Here is a 21,772-nt window from a genome sequence, read left to right on the forward strand (position 1 = left end):
TACTATTTCTTGTGAAAACTGAGTTTCAGATGTTAAACCACTTACCCAGCATACATGGCTAAGGGGTGGTAGAGATGGGTTTGAACCTTATTCTGTCAAGTCCTGAAGACCTTGTTCTTTCTCATGTGCCATGCTGCCCCCTCCCCGCAAGGGTTCATAGAACCAACGCAGAAGCCATGTCTTTATAAGCCAGATTGTCCGTGAACTGCATTCCAAACTCTCGAATGCTTTTCTTGGGATCGTCTCACCAATGCACCCTATGAATGCCTCTTTTCCTCAAAAATACACAGGAACAGTCCAAAAGAATCAACCTTAATGCTTTCTCCTACACAACTAGAACCTTCCAGAGGTTGCATTTGTACTGATTTGCCTTGCTGCTCCAAATTCTTTATTTCCATTTAGGGTCTACTATCTCCAGGTCTGCTCCCCTAAGCTGATGGCCCATGCTCCAAAATTGTCCTTCCTTCCTCCTCCCCAGCAGTCAGTGCCAATGCTTACATTTCCTCTGTACGATTAGGAGGAAAGTACTTCGTTAACCCAACCTGTACTTAGCTTCCTGAGATATTATCTTTTTCAACCAATAGGCTTGGTAGCCTATCAGCCTAAAAGGATGAATTTCTAATCACACAGTTCTCTATTTTCCACTTCAGTGTTCAAATGTCCTATAAGAGTAAAGGATTTTACAAAGGAAAAAGTGACCATTTTTTTACTAATCTACCAAAAATATTTCCAGTTTTCGTTTTTTATCATATACCTATATCATTTTCTTGTTTTTGCAATTACGGCATAGACGCAATGTTGTTTTCTTTTATCCACATAATTTCCCCATATCAGATATCACTTGTTTGTCTGAAAGAAAGGCTACTGAGGTTGCAGCAGCAAAGTTATTGTCCCATAACGCCTTCCCATGAGCTATCTACCTGAGATTTTGAGGGTGCCCTTTTACCAAATAGTAAGAAGAAAGTCTTTCTCTTTGACATTTTTTTTTCAGGTGACTTTGTGGCTGTAATGCTAACACACACACACACACACACACACACACAAACAGATATCAAATTGAGATTTTGTGATTATTTTCTCTCACATATTAGTAATTTTTAGGATTTTCAAAAGAGTTCACAAAGAGACACTCATTTAATGAATGCCAGACGTGCCTGGCAACCTGATGGGCATTTTACAGCAAGTTATTGTATTTAAATCGTAGAACAACCCCATGGAAAGGTACTATTACCCTCACAGGTGAGGAAACCGAGGCTCCCAAGGATGAAGCTCCCTGCCCAACTAACAAGGGACAGGACAAGATTCAAAGCTGGATCTGACTCCAAAGCTCTTTTTAATTTGTCACCAGACTTTCTCTCCTTAGAAAAACCTTCACTCTATAAGGGGTAGTCTACATGTCATTTCCAAGGCACACCACAGAAAATGTAACAAAGAGTAGGAAATAGAGAAGGTCTTATGGTCAAGTGACACCCCTGTATGTTACAGGCACACAGAGATATGAAACAAATGTAAATTTATTCAAATATTATGAGAGAGGCGGTTGTAGTGATACATGTTAACAGGAGACCTATTACTCATAATTGATTTTACTAATATTTTAGCATCTGACCTGTTTCTCTTAATTGAATTGAAATGACTTATGCAACACATTTGTTTTACTGACTTTGGAAAGATATAATCACCTTCACCTACACTTTAAATAGAATTAAAAAAAAAATTCCTGAACAGTGGCCTTAAAGATAAGTAAAAAAATACAGAGTTTTCTTCTCTAGGAAATGCCTAGAAAATTGCAGTTATTTTGTTTTAAGGAGAAAAAAAAGAAAAGGCATTTTGCACAATGATCACTGAGGTCACCCTGAACGAAAATAAAATATGTCCATTAAACCCTTCCCAAGAATCACAGATTGAGTCACTTGGGAAAGTACTAGGAGACTGCTCTGCCCTTTTTAACTTAGTCAAAATTAGTAATTTCAAAGCCCTTAAAATATAAACTAATTTCATGTTTGCAGAAAATACTTTACCCCTGGGACAGAGTAAAACAGAGAGAGAGAAAAAAACAGAGAGAGAGAGATTCTTCTAGGTACAGAGGTGTCTCAGATTTCAGCTTCCGTAGGACAGCAGGCTTGTTCTACCAAACTGCAGAGAATGCCAGTCTGCTGGGTTTGCTAATGCCTGATCTAGCGATATACCAAGAATGACAATTCAGGAGCATACCAGGGAATTGTTCGCGAAAGGAGGTAAAAATTATGACTCTAACCTCAGGCTTCAACTGGGCATACATCCACTAGTTTCTGCCCGGGGTTAGTTGAGGCTTGGAGGAACATGCCAAAATGAGGGGAGGTTCATTTTTGTTTTTCAAGTTGGCAGGTCTTGTCTTGGAAAGGAAGCAGAATTGGTATACCAGCTTTAATGGATTATAAGATGATTGGGCATTGGACAAGGGCACAGGGGGAAAAAGGCAAGCAAAAAGAAAAAAATTATTTTTGAGAACTTGCAAAAAATCAGCCTTGCTGGCCAATCCGGGCCCTAGGTTGACATCTGTTGTATGTTAGTTTCAAATGTGTCTGTTTCTTAATACATGATCTCAGAACTTCAGTGATAGCATCCAAGGAAAAATTAGAAAATGAGCTTGAGGAAACATTTCTCTGGGTTCCTTCTCCCTGTGCCCAACAGGGAAAGAGCCGATAGAAGCCCTGCCTAGTCTAACTTGAGGCCACCCATTGGCTGGTAGGACTAGGATGAAACATCAGCACCTTTAATGTGGGGTTGAAAAACGGAATGCCAGGAAGTTAAAAGGACTTAGGGGAAAATGTCCTTTGGCCTTCCGCTGCGTGACAGGATTCTGAAGTGGCAGCTAGTGAGCAGAGTAGACTCAGTTAGTCCAGTCAGAGGAAAAAAGCAGCAAAACCAGAGGACCAACATCAGTAATATCTTTGAGTGCAGTGATGAAAGAGTGAGGATGGCTCTGCCAGAAAGGCGGGTCTCTCCATCAGGTTTCCCAAAGCAGCTTGTGTCTATGGCCAGCTGTCGGAGGAAAGGAGCCCTGCCTATTGACTGGAATTTATTGAGCACCTACTAGGTGCTAAGAGTTCTCTAGACTCCTCGTGCAAAGAAGACTCCACCTTTTTTGTGCGAAACTCAAGATTATTTGAGGTAAAGATAGATGTTGATTTTGTTTCCTACCAAGACAAAGAAAATGCAGAATAGAATTATTAAAAAGATGCATTTTCATTTCGCTAGAAAACTCATAGTACATAAACACAGAAGACTTTAAGGAAGGTTAAAGCTATGGCAAATCGAATCCCTTTTTCATTCTACTCATATCCTATTGTGGGACTGATTCGATGCTGGAAACATGGTAGGATATGAAATGAACAACCAAGGGTTAGGGACAGAAGATATTGAAACAAAGGTCTAGCCTCTCCTGCTACGGAGGTTCCCTTGGAGATCTTCTGAGGTGTGAGAGACTGAACCCATTCAAGAGGAAAGAATTTTCCATTCCCCACTGTCTACATAATAATACCCATCCTGGCAGAGTGAAGATAATTGAGTGGGAACAGAAATTTTATTTACCTCCAAATGCAAACTCCCTTTAACTTGTCCCTACTTAGAATACATTCTTTCTCCCTTTGTTTGAAATTAGGAAACACCACTGGCCCATACACTTTAGATGACATGACTTCTCAGCTTTATCTACTACGAACTTTTTATTATCTTCTGATTTTTCTACCTTGTACAAACCAAAACACTCTCAGTCCTGAGGAGTTATCGACAATGATCTGCATGAAAACAGAATCATTTTCTAAAGTCTCTATATTTTATCTCCACAATGCAATTTATCCACATGACACTTGAATGAAATTCAAAGTTTTTATTTGGATGGTTGCCCTGGATTGGACACTGTCCTAAAGAGACTCTCTGATCCTTTCGTGTTTTGTTTTTTTTTTTTCCTTCTCTCCCTCTCTCTCCCTCTGATCTCAGTGTTATTGCTCAATTGTGCTGTTTCTATCACTGCCTACTTAGTAACAGCAATGGGGAACGAGCCTTAAAAGTGATCACCTATCATATATACATATATATTTTTCTTCTGCTGGTCTCATAGAAAACTACCAGTCATTTATTTCATCTCACTTATTGTCGATCAGTCCTGCATTTTTTCACCTCCTTACCGTGATTTTCTTTGTGCTGTGGTTCCCAGCCACAGCCCGCTTCCTGCTGAATTAAACTGCAACCCAGACAAAACCAAAGAGCACATCTCTCCCAAAGTTCACTCAGAGGGTCACCCCTGGTGAGATGGACATTGCAGATGTGCTAGAAAGATTAGAGGCTGCTTTGATGAAACCTGCGTCTGTTCTTTGCTCCTGGTCCTCAGAGTGGAAGATCGGATGGATTGCCATTGCCTTGCATTATTTAAGACTTTTGATGAGCACCTCCCATCAAAATTCCCCACAGACCCTGGACTGTGTGTGTGTATGTGTGTGTGTGTGTGTGTGACTTACACGACACTTTAGAATGATTGAGATGTTCAAAAGGACATTGCCACATGAGCTCTTTGCAGGGCTCACATTCCATTAGGTTGCCCTTCCTTAAGGTCTCTTGGTGGCCCTTCTGTTCTATTTGATGGCAATTTCTGTTCATTCCAGATTGTATTAAATCTCTTTAGCAGCTTCAAACGGCTCTCTCGAGCTGCAATTTTAGCATGTGGGTGCTCATCACATCAGTCCTTGGACTTTTGTTATTTTTTCACGCCTTTGATGGTTTTCCTCCCTGCTTCTGTTTTCATTGGCTCCCACTTTCATCTCCACTGTCTGTTCTGCAATGGTGCTATCTATTCATTCGACAGAGTCCAGCCATTCAGCCCTCTGAAGAAGAGGCCATTCCCTCACTTCTCTGTCCCCACTGTCTCAGTGGGTAGTCCATGATTTGTGCCTTTCATCAGGCAACTGTGGAGACCCCTTTGGGCAACCACTTTGGTGATGGGATGAGGATTCGTGTATCATGATTTCATTTTTATCAACCTCTTCTGTGTCTTCCCGTTTTGGGTTGAGATGCGGCGGCTTCTGTTATGGCAGGTATTTTTATAAATGGCTTTGTCTGTGATCATTGCAAATGATGAAAGGTAGGCCACCTCATTTCCATCTTATGGACTTTCCACAGATATATATTTATTGTCTCTTCCTAGAGTGTGACCAAATGATCAGAACATTGAGCAGGTATGAGACATTGAGGATTTTATTCCTGGGTCTGTCATTCTCTATACCTGAGACTTTATGTAAAAGTCATTTAACCCTAAGGCTGCCACACTTTTGTTCCCTCTAAAATCCTTGCCATTAATGTTCCATGTTATTTTGCCTAATTAAGTATTTCACGTTTTCATTCAAAAGCCCTAGTACCTAATCATGGTTCTTTTCTAAATTAATTCAGCATTTCATACCAAGCAAATGGTGTTAAAAGCAACCATTTGGAGCAGAGATGCCAAATGATAATTCCTTAAGTGTGGAAGGAGGTCAGTTTTAGACTTAATCATAGGAACCCCTCCTTTCTGCTATTGGTAAGCAAATATGAGAGCCTGCCTAGACCTCCCCACCATGTGAATGGATGAAATATTAAAATGTACAAGAAAGATTTAATGAAATTAATGAAATACTGGGCCATAAAAATGAAGAGACATAACTGCAAGTATATTCTTAACTTCTAAGGCCAATGTCATGATAGACCCCGGGGCCCTTTGTAAACTGTGTGCGTTTCTCGGTCACACAGAAAGGACCAGAGACTGTAAAACCCCCATCAAATGACCAGGCTTGGTATATGCCCAACATCATATGATCCGGTTTACTGTAGATTGTCATGAGGCCTGATTTATTGCAATGTGTTTGGTGATTTATTGGTGGCATGTTGTTGAAGAGCCATGTAAATGATCACTTGTGGCAGGAATGATTAGATAATATAAAAATGTAGGAACAGAAAGAAAGAAGTGGTGACAAAAAAATCTTCTGAAGGAGAATTAAAAAACAGCCTCCTGTTTCCTTTTCAAAGTCCTACCATGGAAAACTTTCCTTACACTTGCCAACCTGTGTTTCTCAAAATATAAATTCTTCAGGAACAGGACATCAGTTTTCAATACTTAGCATGTTGCAACATGTAGTGAGTACTAGAGTGGGAGTCAGAAACCCCCGTTCAAGCCCCAGCTCTGCCATCAGCGGTGTGATCCGCTGAGCCAGAGGCCTCTCTGAGCTTCACTTACCCCATCTGTGAGTGGGGATGATTCCTGCCTGCCGGATTTTTGGCCATTTGTTTAAGTGTCAAATTTAGCCTTTCAGCTGCATTCTCATTAACAACAACATAATGATAATAACAACAAAATGTAAGAGCAACTTGGAGGGGGCCATGGTGACTTTAATACAAAAAGTATTATTCTGCTTCCAGGACAATATGTGGAGTGAAAGAGACAGAACACCCAAAAGCATCTGATCTCCGCATCCATGTCCAGGATATTCTCAGCAATAACTTCCCTTTCCTCCATCTATGCAGGAGCCGAGAAAATTTATCTCAGGACCCTCAGCTCTTGCCATTGTAGAGTCTGTACAATGTGTATCTAGCCTGGCAGGTGGAGAGGCAGCAGTTTCCATGCCTCTAACAAATTAACTAGTTTTCACGGATGTTTTGCAGCTGCCTTGGAAACAGGCTAGCAGTTTTGAAAAAGAATTGTTGCAGCCATGAAAAAGGTATCGGTATCATGTGTGTGCACGGATAAAGCGTACTTTTCAAAACCTGTCACTTCACCTGCACTGAATAGAAACAACGCCAAGTTGTGTCTGTGGCTTTCTTCTTTTTTCCCCCATTGAACTTGCTTTAACTGCTAATCTTTCTTTCTCCAGAATTCTGGCAGGTTAAACATTATTGTATAAATAGCAATTGCAACAAATACCTTCACAGAATGATATATATTTAAACTTGAGCCCTGAACACTCATCATTCAAGTAAATATTTACAAAAACATTCTAGCTTTAAATAGGGGGGAATGGGTTGTGTTTAAAGAGTTTTTACTTTATTGATATTTGGCTAATATTAGAATTAAATAAAATACCTGTGTATAATGCAGGGAGCCTCCTATGGAACACTCTTTATTTTTCTGGTGTGCTTCAGAACATAGCTTACTGAAACAGGAACACCTAAGTCCTTGAGTGTAAGGTCTTACATAGTTAGGGTTATTATTTTAGGTATGTATACCATGTCACACATTCAAGGCATTATCCGAAAATGAGGTACATCATAAAAAAATTAATTTTCTGCAGCATGTTTCTATTAGTGCCTAAACTATATCACTTTATAGGGGGAAAGGGAGCTTTCAAAACATATTATGTAATTCCCTATCTTCTTAGAGTTCGTGGGTTAATACGTCCTTCATGATTCAAAGTCATTATAACCATTCATTACGATGGTGTGTACAGTATGCTGTAATACAGGATGCACTCAGAAACTCGGCAGGTGTGGCTGGCTCTTTGCCCCTATGCTAAATGGCTCCATGCTGCCTTACTTTTTGAGTTCTTATGTCTAACTTTTTATCATTTTTAAAAATCTCTTCCTTCAATATTTATTGTCTCTCTTTGCGCCTATGAGCACAAGTCTCTGTTATGCTTCTAAAATATCTCCTGTATACTGGAAGTTCAGATATCAAGGTTGTCAGAATTATGTCTTACACGAGAGAAAAGAGCCTCAGAGTAAATATCGAAGGGATGCTTTTTAAAGCACATATAGAAACTTTGGTTCTTGGAGTTTTAGTGGTATCTTTGCTGCTCTTTGTTTCTTCCTTTTCTTTTTTCTTTTCTGTTTTTTCGGCTTCTATCTTCCATCTCACAAGGCTTTCATGTGAGAGATGTCTGATTGAAAAGTATTATAGCAATTGTTTATACTTCTCTGATAGCAGTTCTAAGTTAGTATTTCTTTAGATAACCACTTGCCTTACTGGAAACTGCGTGCCTTCTACTAGTGTTAGTTACAATTTTTGGTGCACTTTCAAGAATAGGATTTTTTCCTTTTAACGATCTTTTTCAAACATTTCCTGTAGTGCCTTACCCAAAGTCTGCTCCGAGAAAATATATGATGATTAACTGAGATTTAAAAATAATTATCACACACAAGCTACATACAAATGAAACTTTCTACAAAGTATGGTCTTTCATGTTCTAGAAAATGCTTCTGTGCTTTTCACATCTTGGTTTAAAAAAAAAAAAAACAAGAAAGACCAAGTTGAGCATAAATGATAAAAATAATTTGTAAAGGAGCTGAAAATAGAACTCTTCGTAGAGATCAATTCCAAGTACATTGCAGCTTTCCTATGGGATTATTTTGTTGCTGGAAGAATTTGTAGCTCATAATTAGGAGCCCTTTATTCATTCATTCGTTCCAACAATAGCATTTACCGAATGCTCGCTGGGTCCCACCAGGGATGCACAGGCATATCAGACACAATCTCAGGAAACAGACATTTTGGCCAGAATTTGAAGGTTGCTGTGAGTCAGAGCCCAGCTGCCATATGTTAGAAGCATTCCTCCAGTTAAAACTGAAAGCTTTAAAGTGAAGCTTAACTTGTTTTTTCAAGCTAGCCTTGATTCAATTAGAACGATCCCAAATATTTCATGTTCTGGGAAGAAATCTGGAGAAGTGGTGTCATAATGTTTTCCTGTTCGCTGACAAGTCATTCAGTAGCCCTGTCCAAGATCATTTAAAATAGCCTGGGAATAATCCGAAGTGATGTGCCTCTGCGGAAAACACTTGGAGGATGCCTGTCGGCAAATGATGTTTTAAACCGTAGGTTTGATTTAGAACTGTTGTCAGGTTCTTAATGCCAATTTATATGTTTTTAAAATGTCGTCTCCAGAAAAGTTAATATAAATGTAACTTAGGAAACAATGAAAGTTTCGTATAATATAATCATTATTGATTATGTGGTTTTACTTATCTGTTCTGCTTTGTAGTCAAATATACAAACTTTCCATCTCTCCCTCCCTGCTATTAGCTTGCTTTGTCAGTGAGTCATCATGTTTTGCCTCTATTAAAGACCAATAATCTTAAATAGTGTCATTAATCATATCTGATCATCGTAATTTTGTAAGAAAATCATTTGTATAAATTTTGAGTGAAGTAACCTTATGCATTGTTTATGTAGTTTCTTTTCCACTATATTTTAACATTTAGATTATGTTGTTAGCCTTAGTTACATGCAGGAAGATTGACATAGTTTTATAAAAATTATTGGTTTTCATTGCCTTGAAATCTTAAGGGATACAGTAGGTTTTTGTAAGAAAGCATTTCAGACAGAATCATAATAAGCTTCTTAACTAAATGTCCTTGTTTGTCTAGGAGTGTTTGAAACAAAAAAAATCTTGTTTCCAGAGAGTACAAATTCTAACTACACTACTGAAGAATTGCTTTTAAACATTCAGGATTTTTTTTTGAAATGGAGTAGACAAATTATCAGTTTTTATGGTGACATGTACATAGTATATAGTGTGTAGAACCTTTGAGCCTGAAGAACATAGCTAGGTTGACAGAATAACAAAAGATCTACTTCTAAAGTGAAAAATTCTCTTAATTATTTGGGTGCTCTGAGTATATATAATGCCAAATACATGGAGAGTTAGCACTATCTGTATGTCCAAATAAACTTACTGTTCACACTGTTTGTTAATACATTTTATATTGCTCATACAGTTATAAATGTCTAGTGGTAGGTCATAAACCACTCCAATCCAGTGATTATTGAGTATCAACAGTGTGCCAGATACTAATGGTTTTCATGTTTATTGCCTGACTTTTAAGATCTTAAAAACATCTATAAAGATAGATGTTAGCTTTTCGGTTGTACAGGAGAGGAAATCGAAGCTCAAAGAATATAAGTAACTTGTCACCAATCACAAAGCCACTGTTGCAACTAGAATGGAAAACCAGATTTTCCAACTCCAATTCCAGTGCTTTTTCTTCTATATATGCTACTTCCAAAGAAGTATTCACTGATTCAACAAATATTTACTCGACATCTATGTATGCCAGGCACTACGATAAGTCTTAATGATATAAGGAATACAATGGTGAATAGGCAGGTATGTTTCCTGACTCTAGTGTACAGAGTCTAAAGAAGAAGGCAGAAAAGATAACAAATGATTTGAAAAGAGGGTGACGAATCAGGTTTACAGAGAGAGAAGAACAAGATGTCTATAGGGCAGTGACATTTAAACTTAGACCATAGAAGGGCAAAAATAAGCAGATAAATAAGGTCAGTCCATTCACATTACTGGAGGATTTTGTGTTTACAAATTTGCATACTCACTAAAATTTATTTATAACCCCAGAATCAACACTGGCTATGCGGTCATTGGCAGACAAGTATGTGCACACAGCGTCCCAGAACAGGTTCCCCACTGAGGTCCATTGAGGTGATGTTCTGCCCTCTTGTTTCAGTTGTCATATTATAAACAGGTGTCCTTTTTAAAGTCTATTCAATGCCATATTTTTCTAATGTTCGTGCTTTTTTTTTTTTTTGAGACAGAGTCTCACTCCGTCACCCAGGCTGGAGTGTAGTGGTGTGATCTCAGCTTGCTGCAAGCTCCGCCTCCCGGGTTCAAGCAATTCTCCTGCCACAGCCTCCCGAGTAGCTGGGATTACAGGCGCACACCACCAAGCCCGGCTAATTTTTTTGTGTTTTCAGTAGAGACGGGGTTTCACCATGTTGGCCAGGCTGGTCTCAAACTCCCGACCTCAGGTGATCCACCCACCTAAGCCTCCCAAAGTGCTGAGATTACAGGCGTGAGCCACCATGCCCCACCCCGTTTGTGTTTTTGGTTGGTAGTCTCACTGTTTAAAATGATCCCCAAGCACAGTGCTTGCTGAAGTGGGGTCTAGTGTTCAAGCGCGAGAAGACTGTGATGTGTCTTAATGGAGACAATATGTTACATAAGCTTTCTCTAGCCATGAGTTATACCGCATTGGCTGCCAGTGCAATGTTACTGAATCAACAATACATACTAAATAAGATGTCTTTAAATGGAAATACACATAAAACAAAGTTATATATTGATTGGTTAACCAAAAAGTTATGAGCACAGACTCACAGAAACTTAACCCTGTATTTCCTCTAGGAGGAATAATTTTGTCTTTTAAAATTCAGTGTTCCTGGGAACTTTATAGAACTCAACTATTTTGAAGAACCAAAATCAACAATGAATGGGTAAATATTCAACACCACCACGTGCTGGAGAGGATATGGAGCAACTGGAACTCTCATACATTGCTGATAGGAATGCAAAATGGCACAGCTACTCTGGAAACCATCAAGCATTTAGTAGAATTAAATGTATACATCCACCCCAGAGGATCTAACAGTCCCATTCCTAGGTATTTACCAATATAAATGTAAATGTAGGTTCACACCACCACCTGTACCATGAATATTTATACCAGCTTTATTTTTGATTGCCGTAAAATGGAAACAACCCGACTGTCCTTCAGTTGGGGAATGAATAAACAAACTGTGGAATGGAATATTACTCAACAATAAAACGGAGCAAATTATTGCACTCGACAACACGGGATGAATCTCAGATGCTTTATGCTGAGTGGAAGAAACCAGTCAACAGGCTCCATAATATACTATTCCACTGAAATAATATTCTTTAAAGGCAAAGTTGTAGGGACAGAAAACATCTCTGGTTGCCAGGATTTGGGGTGGAGGGTTGGCTGTAAAGGGGCACAGAGCAATATTGGGGGAGAGGGGATAGAACTGTTCTGTGTCTTGATTGTGTTGGTGGTTACACAATTCAATGCCTTAGTCAAAACTCAAAGACCTGTATCCTAAAAAGGGGGAGTTTTCCAATATGTAAATTACGTTTTAATGAGATTAAAAAACTGGGATCTGAAAGACGAATCAAAGTGCAATTCTTCTAGTTTGACACGGTGACATCAGAAAAATACCATTAAAATAGAGAGCACCCTATATGTTTTACAGTAGTTCTAGTTGATAAAATACTGTTAGTGTAAAATAACCACTATGTAGTAATTTACATTATACTGCAAATTGAGCAGTGATCTCTCTGAACATATAAAACATGTTTTCTTTTCCCTTGTTTTGATGTGCCTAAATCTAACATGGTGACAGGAAACAGTTCCTTACTGCTTTTTTGACAAGTGCTAAAATCTGCAAATCATAATATGATTCCAATATATGCATTATTCATAAGAGGACAAAACTTTTGTTTGATTTGGATCATGCAGTTAAATGGCAGTTGACCTTGGGATAATATAACAAACATGACAACAGAGCAAATATGATCATATCACTTATCTTGCTTGTATATGATTATTTAATGATAGGCAACTGTCAGAAACAGAAAGTTTAACTGTTCGTGTTCTTGGACGCAGAGAGACTTACCATATGCCCTCTTTGAGCGTCTTGAACTCTGACATTTCCCTTTTTTATTCTTCCTTGTTTATAATGGCTTTGCTACATCACCTCTGTTATATTTCAAGGAGCAAAGATGTTGTAAATCAAATCACCATTGCATTCTGGTTTATGAAAGTCAGTTTCACCATATAACATGTACCTAACCTTTGAAATAATGGGCGAGTCGGGCTTTCTGAGACTATTACTGTACTTAAGGCTTTACAACAAATTCAATAATGCATATCAGGAGTTTGTCAATAATGTATACTGTAGCTAACACAAACAAGTCACTCTCACTTGTATTATATTTTGAAAATTTTTTTCCTATATTTTACTTAACATGTGTTGTCAAAACATCCCAAGGCCATGTATGTACTGTGTTCTTTTATAACTAACAAGACTATGCATCCTACAGTCACTTAATACACGTAGACAACAGTTTACTCAAAGTACATTGAAAATAAATGGCTCTGCTTAAGATTATTGTGCTATCAAAGCCATTTGTTGGGTGATTAAAGTAGGTGAACAAATTGCTATATTATATATGTTGCAAAAACTATGAAAAGAGCAGCAGTGAAACAATTTGGAAAAGTAAAAACAGTAAATATATCTTGTGCTTTTTCTGTAGAATATTGTGAACTATGAAATCGTTATTTTTTATCTTTCTAACAGATGTTATTTGTTTGGAGTCTTTTAGGGATGTCAGCTTTGGTTTGTGTATTTTTTAGTTTCCTTGTAATCGTATCTAACATCCATTAACAACATTTAGAGTTGTTTGATTATTCCAAAATACAAAATAAACTTCCCTCAAGAGTTAATTTAGTATGTAGCAAGTGTTTCTGAAATGTACAAATGGCAACATTGTTTTCCAACAGGATAATTACAACCATGTACAGTGTGTTTCCTCATTAGTAGTAATTAAATAATTTACTAAATTGTGTAATAATTCATAATGACACATGCTAACCTTGCTCAATTACAGAAGCCAGTGATAAAAGAATTTCTCGCACACATGCCTAGATGTTATTAGGGTAGTACTTTTTGATTTCTGGAGAAGTCAGCTTGCTATTTTCAAAATACTAAGTAGTGTTGAAATGAAGGGAAAAATAATTCAATTTCTGAGAGTTGCAGCATAATGTTTATGACTGCACATGCTAGAATCAGTGCACATGGATTTTTTTCTTATGGTTCCACCAGTTATTGGCCCTGTCGTCCTGGACAAGTCACTTAATTTCTCTGTGCCCCAGTTTCCTCATCTGTAAAATGAATGTAATAAAAGTACAGAATGTTTTTCAGTAAATGAAATGATTTTTTGAAAGAGCATAAAATCAATGCTTGCCACGCAAGAAGTTCCAAGGAATGGTTCACCAGTAGGATGGGTGGTAGCAGCAACAGTCACGGTATTCTACAATGATTGGAAAGCCATTCTGATTTCACAAAATTATTTTTGGGGACACAAGGCTTGACTAGATGCTAAAAATCTAACATGAATTTTGGAACTTCTGACTGGAAAGCCTAATTTAATCTACCTCTGTCTTACAAAATGCAGGAAGAGTTTTTAAGAGAAGATTGACTTTTTAAAATGTGGACCTAATATACTGAGAAAATTTTCACCTTTTTTATTAAAACAAAAAAATACCCAAATCTATTCTTGTGTTAGCGCCCACAGCAGACTGCCACAGTGTAGGCCTGGGCATAAATAATAGATGGACTTCTGAGAGCAGAGAAGAGACTTCTGATCAGACACTGTCAGCCCAGACGAATCCCGTCCTATAAGCTGGAGCTTAAATGTGAGCATCAAAACCACTATTGACATGTGACACAACTGTCTGAAATGTCAATAGTTATAAAATGAGTATTTCATAATGCAGAATAATTGATTACTTTGCTTGACTGAACAGGAACATATTTTCCCTGTGAAAGCAAAATAATGCCAGCGTTTGCTCCTGGAACGCTCCTAGCCGCGAGATTTGGATTTCCCAATGAAGCCCACGTTATTCCGCAGTCCTTGATCATGCATGACAAAAATAGGGAAAACCATCTGTAACCGCTTATCTTTTCTCCATTATTTGAAAACATATTTTTAAGATAGTTCTTTAAAAAATAAAATATGGCCTATATATGAAGCATCTATATTAATAGAACTGTCTCAGATAATTTTCAGAACTGAAATGGATGAGATACAAAATCAAATAACATTCCATTTATCTTGTTCATCCTAAAATGCTCTGCTTAGCTTTTCACTCTGATGAAATAACATCCATTTCTAGTTTTATTCTTCCTCGGTGTGCTGTGATGTGGAACTCTTTTGCTGTCTGTGTTTTATTAAGTGTAATTTAACTTTATGACTGTCAAACCAACTATTAGTCCTTACAATAAGACTCTGAAATAGGCAAGCTGCAAAGAGATTTATTTTCTGAAGCACAATTCCCTTCTTCTACCTCCAATTATTTTTTCAAAAATCATTCTCTGAAAGTGTATAGTTTGCAGAGCTCTGTACTGGGCACTGTGAGGGAAGGCAGAAGAAACAGCTACAACCTACGTTTTGGGCCTTCTCCCCTTCTTATCTGTATTTTATCTATGGTAAATGCTCACTATTAGTTTCCTTTAGTGAGAAATGCATTTTCTGTCTCTGCACTTTTACAACTGTGTTCTTTTATTTTCTTTACTTTTTTAAGACAGAGTCTTGCTCTGTCGCCCAGGCTGGAGTGCAGTGGAACGATCTCGGCTCACTGCAGCCTCTGCCTCCCGGATTCAAATGGTCCTCCTGCCTCAGCCTCCCGAGTAGCTGAGATTACAGGCACCTGCCACCACACCCAGCTAAGTTTTGTATTTTTAGTAGAGATGGGGTTTCGCCACGTTGACCAGGCTGGTCTCACACTCCTGACCTCAGGTGATCTGCCCACCTTGGCCTCCGAAAGTGCTGGGATTACAGGCATGAGCCACAGCACCCAGCCTGTACTTTTACAACTGTGTTCTATCCTCCTTTTGAGAGGCTTTTCATTTTTACTTCTATCCACCAAGATGTGATTTGGCCTTCAAGGTCTAACTGAAATCTCCTTCATGAAGTTCTTCTCTTAAAGTTTCAGATGAACCCTGCACACAGTAACCGCTCTTATTCTTGACTTACATAGTACTTTATTTCTGGAACACTTCGAGTATGTGCCACACATTCTGCCTTACATTATAAGCACTGCATTTATTTTCCTACTAGATTGCAAGCTCCTTGAAGGAGAGACTGATGTCTTGATCTTTGTCCCTTCCTCTTCACACACTAGCACAGTGTAATGCACACAGAAGGTGTTTAGTCATTGCTCATTGTATGGGAACTTCCTCTCCTACAGGAAATAAGACACAAAAAGTCTGCTAGACCACAGGGCCTCTTAGGCCAATGGGCAATTTAATTCTTATCCATCTTTGTGTCCTCAATACTTAGCAGGTGCTTAATAAATACAGTTGATCCCTGAACAACGTAGGGGTTAAAAGTGCTGACCCCCTTATAGTAAAAAAATCTGCATATAACTTTTGAATCCCCCAAAACTGAACTACGAATAGCCTACTGTTGACTAGAAGCATTGCCAATAAAATAGGCAATCAATTAACATATATTTTGTATGTTGTATGTATCATATATTGTATTCTTACAATAAAGTAACATAGAAAAAATAAAATGTTATTAAGAAAATCGTAAGGACGAGAAATTATGCTTACTATTCATTTAAGTGGAAGTGGATTGTCATAAAGGTCTTCATCCTCATCGTCTTCACGGTGAGTAGGCTGAGGAGGAAAAAAGGGTTAGTCTTACTGTCTCGGTGGTGGCAGAAGTGGAAGAAAAATTCTTGTATAAGTGAACCTACACATGTCAAATCTGTGTTGTTCAAGGGTCGACTGTACTTGTTTCATATACACCACACACACACACACGAGTTTCAGAATTGTAGAACGCGCAGCAAAAGTGCATGCTGAGAAACATTTCAACAAATTGTGATTCACGGTCAACATTGTATGTCAGGCACAGGCTCTGTGTGTATAACAGTGTAGGGGCTGATGGGGTGGTGATGGCAGTTCCACTTGTAAGCTCTACTGAGAGATGTCACTTTTTCCTTTCTGTATATTGTTTAATCCTCCTAGTGACCCCACAAGGCTCTACTCTCCTTGTATGGTGAAACAAAGGTTTGCTCAAGCTCATACAGCTAGTGAGTGGGATGTAGGTTGGTTTGGAGCCCAACTTCATCCAATGCCAAAGCCCATTCCACCATACCATGGAGTTCAAGCAAACAAAGAAGGCTTCTTGGAGAAGTAAGCAGACATGGCACAGTACAGAGAAAGGGAAGAAAGTGTCCCTGAAAAGTGGATGGAGAGTGATTCTGAAAGCAGTCACAGAATGTTCGAGTTGTAGGGGCCCGTTGCAGTCAGTTCCTACTCCGTCAGGCTACAGTTGAGGAGCCTGATGTTCTCAAAGGTAAAATGACTTGCCCGATGTGATGTAGAAAGCTAATGACAAGTGTGAAACTATCCTGGACCCAGGATTCCAGATTCTGAGTTCACTTGTATTTCTTGTGTTCGCTTACCTATATATATATATATATATATATTCGTGAACGGCCTCTTCCACTGCCAGGTATAGGAATGCGGTGAGGGCACAACATGGGGACATAAAGGAATGGAGGTCCCTCTTGGCCTTGGTTTGCATTTCTCCCCTTCCTGCCTTGGCTGGTGTGTGTGTAGTGAGGCACCTGCCACCTACCTATTCTGTGGAGGTTGCTCAGCTCTGTATGCTTGTGAACTTTACCCTTTTCCTTATTGTGATGATTACAAAACATAAGCCAGTCCTCTGAATTTCCTAATAGGTATATGAAATACATGGTTCCAGAAACCCCAGAAGCCCTGCACCATTGTCTCCATTCAGTCAAATCTTTCACCTCCAACATCCCATTACACTAATAGCCACACTAATGATTTGCAGTCATCTGTCAACTGTTAGTGAGTGGCAGAGTGCTGTGCAAACATCTTGTCAATGGGCAACCAGACACGGTACACCTTTAGGAATGTTCGGACCAACTCATGGAACTCTACGGTTTTCAGAGCACAGGTCAGCTGATTTGTGACCTTCTCAAAATCAGAGCTACTGTCTTATTCTTGTTCGATTCTCCATCACAGTGTCAGTATAATACCTACTCAGTAAGTATCACTGATTATGAGAAATACGTGGGGGGGGGGTGTGAGTGTATAAAATTGTGGGTGTCTCTTGCCACCCAAATGTAGTTTATTTCACCCATATTTCATGGACTATGCATATGTATACATACATGCATATTTCAATCTACATCTATATTTGTTTCAAAATCATGAAAAAGGCAGATAAACCACATTAATCCACTTGTCCCCTCCCTCTTTACACTCATAAATAGCAGAGCTCCTTGTCTTACTGTTGGCTCCTGGGTCTCACCAGTATTACTCTATTTGTAAGTGTACCTTTATGAGAAACTGGCTTTTTCTGGACTCCAGTTTAAGTAAAGCTGTGATCTCTTCTAGGTTAGTTTGTGACATGTCCATAGCTCCCAAGTATCCTTGCTTTAGAACTCTCTGGGTCTGACCCTATTTGGTTTATGGGAAACCTGGTCCCCTGGCTCTATGTCAACCAGAATGGCTCAACTCCTAAAGGTCACAGTGCAGTGGTGGCTAAGGACTCCATTGAATCAAGCTGCCTAGGACCACATTAACCTTTCACTGATCCCTTTCTTGTTCAGCTATAAGGAAATTAATTGAATTAGCAAGCAGACGCACACTGGAGAGAGAGACGCAGGGCCTGGGTGAGACAAAACCAAAATGCTGTGCCTCACATGCATCAGCAAACTTTGAAATCACCTTTGTCCTAGAAGCCACTTGCAGATTCGTGCTAAATTTGCCAGTCCACTGGTTTGTCATTCTCCCCAGTAGCATTATATCTGTGATTTGGGGTGGCAAATTATGAGATCAGAACTTGTGTGGTGAAAAACAAAATATACTCTTATAAAGTCAAGTATCATTTATGTAACCTGTAACATAGGAAGATTGGCACCAATTTACTAATAATACTCCAGTCTAAACTCCTACAAAAATGCACCAGTCTTTTCCCCGAGGTGTTTTTGGGAACAACCTGGCTTTAGAAGTGTCTGTCTACTTGCTCGCTAAATGACAGATTGAATGTGGAACCTGCACCCAGGAACACCACATGGGGCTACGACCATCCTGGAAGACTCTGAGATGAGTTGCATGTGTTTATAAGAAGGCATGCATGTTGCATGCCTTCTTTTTCTAAGATTAGCCAACAGAAACCTTTGAGCTGCAAATTAATATATAACAAACTCCCATTCCTGGTAAAGTCGTCCCATTCTGTTTAATTATCTTCATGTAAGCAATATTTACTTTACTTTTTTTTTTTCAGAACACTTGGTAAAAAGAAAAAGAAAGAATATATTCCTTAGCAGGGTGTTCTCCCTTACAGTCAGCACTCATAAGCATTTGTTTAATAAAATCCAGACAATTATTCCTACACATTTATTGCATTTTAATGTTTTATTGTATTTCTATGATTGTATATTTTTTTTCTCCTTGAGACAGATTCTTGCTCTGTCGCCTAGGCTGGAGTGCAGTGGTGTGATCTTGGCTCACTGCAACCTCAACCTCCTGGGTTCAAGCAATTCTTATGCCTTAGCCTCGCGAGTAGTAGCTGGGATTACAGGCATGCACCACCACGCCTGGCTTATTTTTGTATTTTTGTAGAGATGGGGTTTCACCATGTTGCCCAGGCTGGTCTTGAACTCCTGACCTCAAGCGATCCACCCTCCTTGACCTCTCAAAGTGCTGGGATTACAGGCATGTGCCACCATGCCCACTTTTTACATGATTGTATTTTAATATACAGTGGGTAAAAGTTTGTGCTAAAATGTATCATTTATGGCTCCAATTTGGTATTACTGAAGGGAGATGTCCCTTCAATATGGGAGATGTTCCCTTTTACTCCTGACTGATGTGTTTGGTTGGGACCTTATAATGTCATAGAAAATGTGCATTTTGAGTGGTTAAAAAAAAAAAAAAAGCAGCCTCTAGTTTTTACTCTCAAAGAGCTTTGTGTTAAGATAAAGAACAGTAATATAACCTGGGTTAAAAGCTGAAGACATTTAATAGAGGCATGTATTACAAATAGCATCTAGCTACATTGGAAGGTTAGGACTTCATATCTGAAATTCTGTTGCTCATTAGTTGTAGGAAGTGAATGAAATACATCAGTAAAGGGCAAGGTCAGTATTACATTATTCTGGAAATGTCTTTGTTGAATAAATGTGTAAATATTTCAGATAAGTACTTGAGATTATATTTCTATTGGGGACATATCTATAGAATGAATGATTCTACTTGTAACTACAGGAGCAGATGTCACATTACATGTTGTTCCCAATGACTGATTTCATTTGAAATGATCTGGAAATAAATACTGATTACTAGTGATGTCAGACTATTCACCTTGGAGTCAGATGTCTGACAGGCAGGCTAGAGCTAACAGATTTGGTTATTTTGAAAACATTGTTTTCTAAAGCAGGATACTGTTTTAAAGTAGCATTGTGAATTCTCGGAGTTGTATATCTGGGTTCATTTGCATTGAGTATGGAAGAACATACTTACGAGGATGCAATCTCCAATGGTTTTCCATCCTTTAACGATACAAAAGAAAGAAAACTGTACCTGGGACCTGCTTACAGGATAGTTTGGCATTAGTCGCTAACACAAGGGAAATCAAGAACCAAATTTGAATGATGGTGTCAGTGTAACTGAGGGGCGTTGCCTCATTGGGAGATATAGTTGCATCATAGGAACATGGTGTGATTTAATTTCATAATTGTAAACATTACAGTGGGTATGGTTGATTCATTTGAAACTCCTGTCCACTTTGCTATGGCTGAACAGCTGAGTTAACATGGGTAGGTCTTGGGTTCACATTTTTACAATTTATTTTCTTTGTAGTTTTATTTGGGGGAAAAAATCTAAAAGAAAAAAACTGTATTACAATGAATTTATCTGAAATCAAACTTTTATAAAGCCATGGCTTGACTGAAGGACAATGAACTTTATTGACCTTCTAAATCAGAGCGCTGTATAAATGTTTGGAAGCCTCAATTTTGCCTTGAAAGGGGGCTGGGGAGGGAGTGTTGTATGAATCCTTGTTTTCTACAGTGCTGATTATCTGCTTGTGTTTTAAATTGTGGCCCAACTCAGGGGCAAGAGCAACTCACATGGAGAAAAAAATATGCTAGAATTATCCTTGTTTAATCATCATGAATGCAACAGCTAATAGCCATCTGATTTTTAAGTTGTGAGTGGAAACAGACCAACAGAAAATAAAGCAGCATGAAATTTCGTGAAGGAACCGCAATAGGTACGCAAACTTGGCTTTTCAGAATTTTTTCTGTTATGCTCGGTACTATAGACTTCCTGACCAAAGTTTTAATGCAGATTCTGGGTACGTAGCATCTGAAATTCATCGTAAAGAGATTGATCTGTTAAATAATAACGTCATGATTTCCAGTTCCATAAGGACAGTAAAAAGAAGTAAGCTTCAAAGTTTAGAGGGAATTAAGTCTCAGTTGCATGTTAAAATGTACAAAGTTCACCTTTAGAGGTCTTTATTTTCTGTCAAAAATACCACAATGTTTCATTTCTAGGGTATGAAAACGATAGCTTTTCCTACTTGTAGATGGGTTCTCTGGAGAGATATGGAAGAGCCTGGGAATTGAGCGGCTCAAATCAGCTGGCAACTGGAGTTCATTTAGGTGATTCACGTACAATTTCCGGCTCTCCTTGCAGGTTATCAGTGGTCTTGGACGCGGGGAAGGGGGTCGGGGGAACAGGTGTAGACCAGGACCGTGGTTATTGGTATAACTGCCAATATCCAAGGGCTGCCAAGCGTTGGGTGGGCGGAGTTCCCCTGCCCAGGCCGAGTCTCTCCAGAAAGACTTCGGAGGAGCTTACTTCACTCCCCAGACCGTCCCAGTGGCTTCGTTCTTCACGGCCCAGGAGGGGGCCGTACCTTCCGATTAGAGCTGGGGCGCTCTAGGAAATGAGGGTGACCGTAGCTCCCCAGATCAAACCTGTCTTTTCCACCAACGAGCTGGCGCATTCATCGCCCCCAAGGGCTCCGGGAAGCCAGCGGGAGAGTGGCGTCGGGTTGCGAGCCTCTTGCCCCACTGAGTGGGGGGAGAAAGTGGTCAGAGACGCGTTCCGCGGGGCGCTGCGTGCAGAAAAGCGACCGGCGGCCACAGGTGATCCCGAAGGCGAGGGGAAGGCGGGCGCCCG

General features: G+C 39.2%; 1 protein-coding gene across 4 annotated transcripts in view; it reads left to right on the forward strand.

Moving 5' to 3' along the window:
- RORA (RAR-related orphan receptor A) overlaps positions 1–21,772 on the forward strand; it is a 149,773-nt gene that overhangs the window by 12,417 nt on the left and 115,584 nt on the right. The window contains exon 1 of one of the 4 annotated variants that reach the window (XM_011940471.1): positions 21,420–21,738. The exons of the other annotated variants lie outside the window; for them this stretch is intronic. Within the exon in view, the coding sequence (XP_011795861.1) occupies positions 21,537–21,738 (202 nt within the window). The 5' untranslated portion in view covers positions 21,420–21,536. Of the gene's footprint in view, positions 1–21,419; positions 21,739–21,772 lie in introns of those variants that run through there. 4 annotated transcript variants of the gene reach the window in all.

This window comes from Colobus angolensis, unplaced genomic scaffold (assembly GCF_000951035.1).
Source record: "Colobus angolensis palliatus isolate OR3802 unplaced genomic scaffold, Cang.pa_1.0 Scaffold19, whole genome shotgun sequence".
Classification (NCBI taxonomy): domain Eukaryota; kingdom Metazoa; phylum Chordata; class Mammalia; order Primates; family Cercopithecidae; genus Colobus; species Colobus angolensis.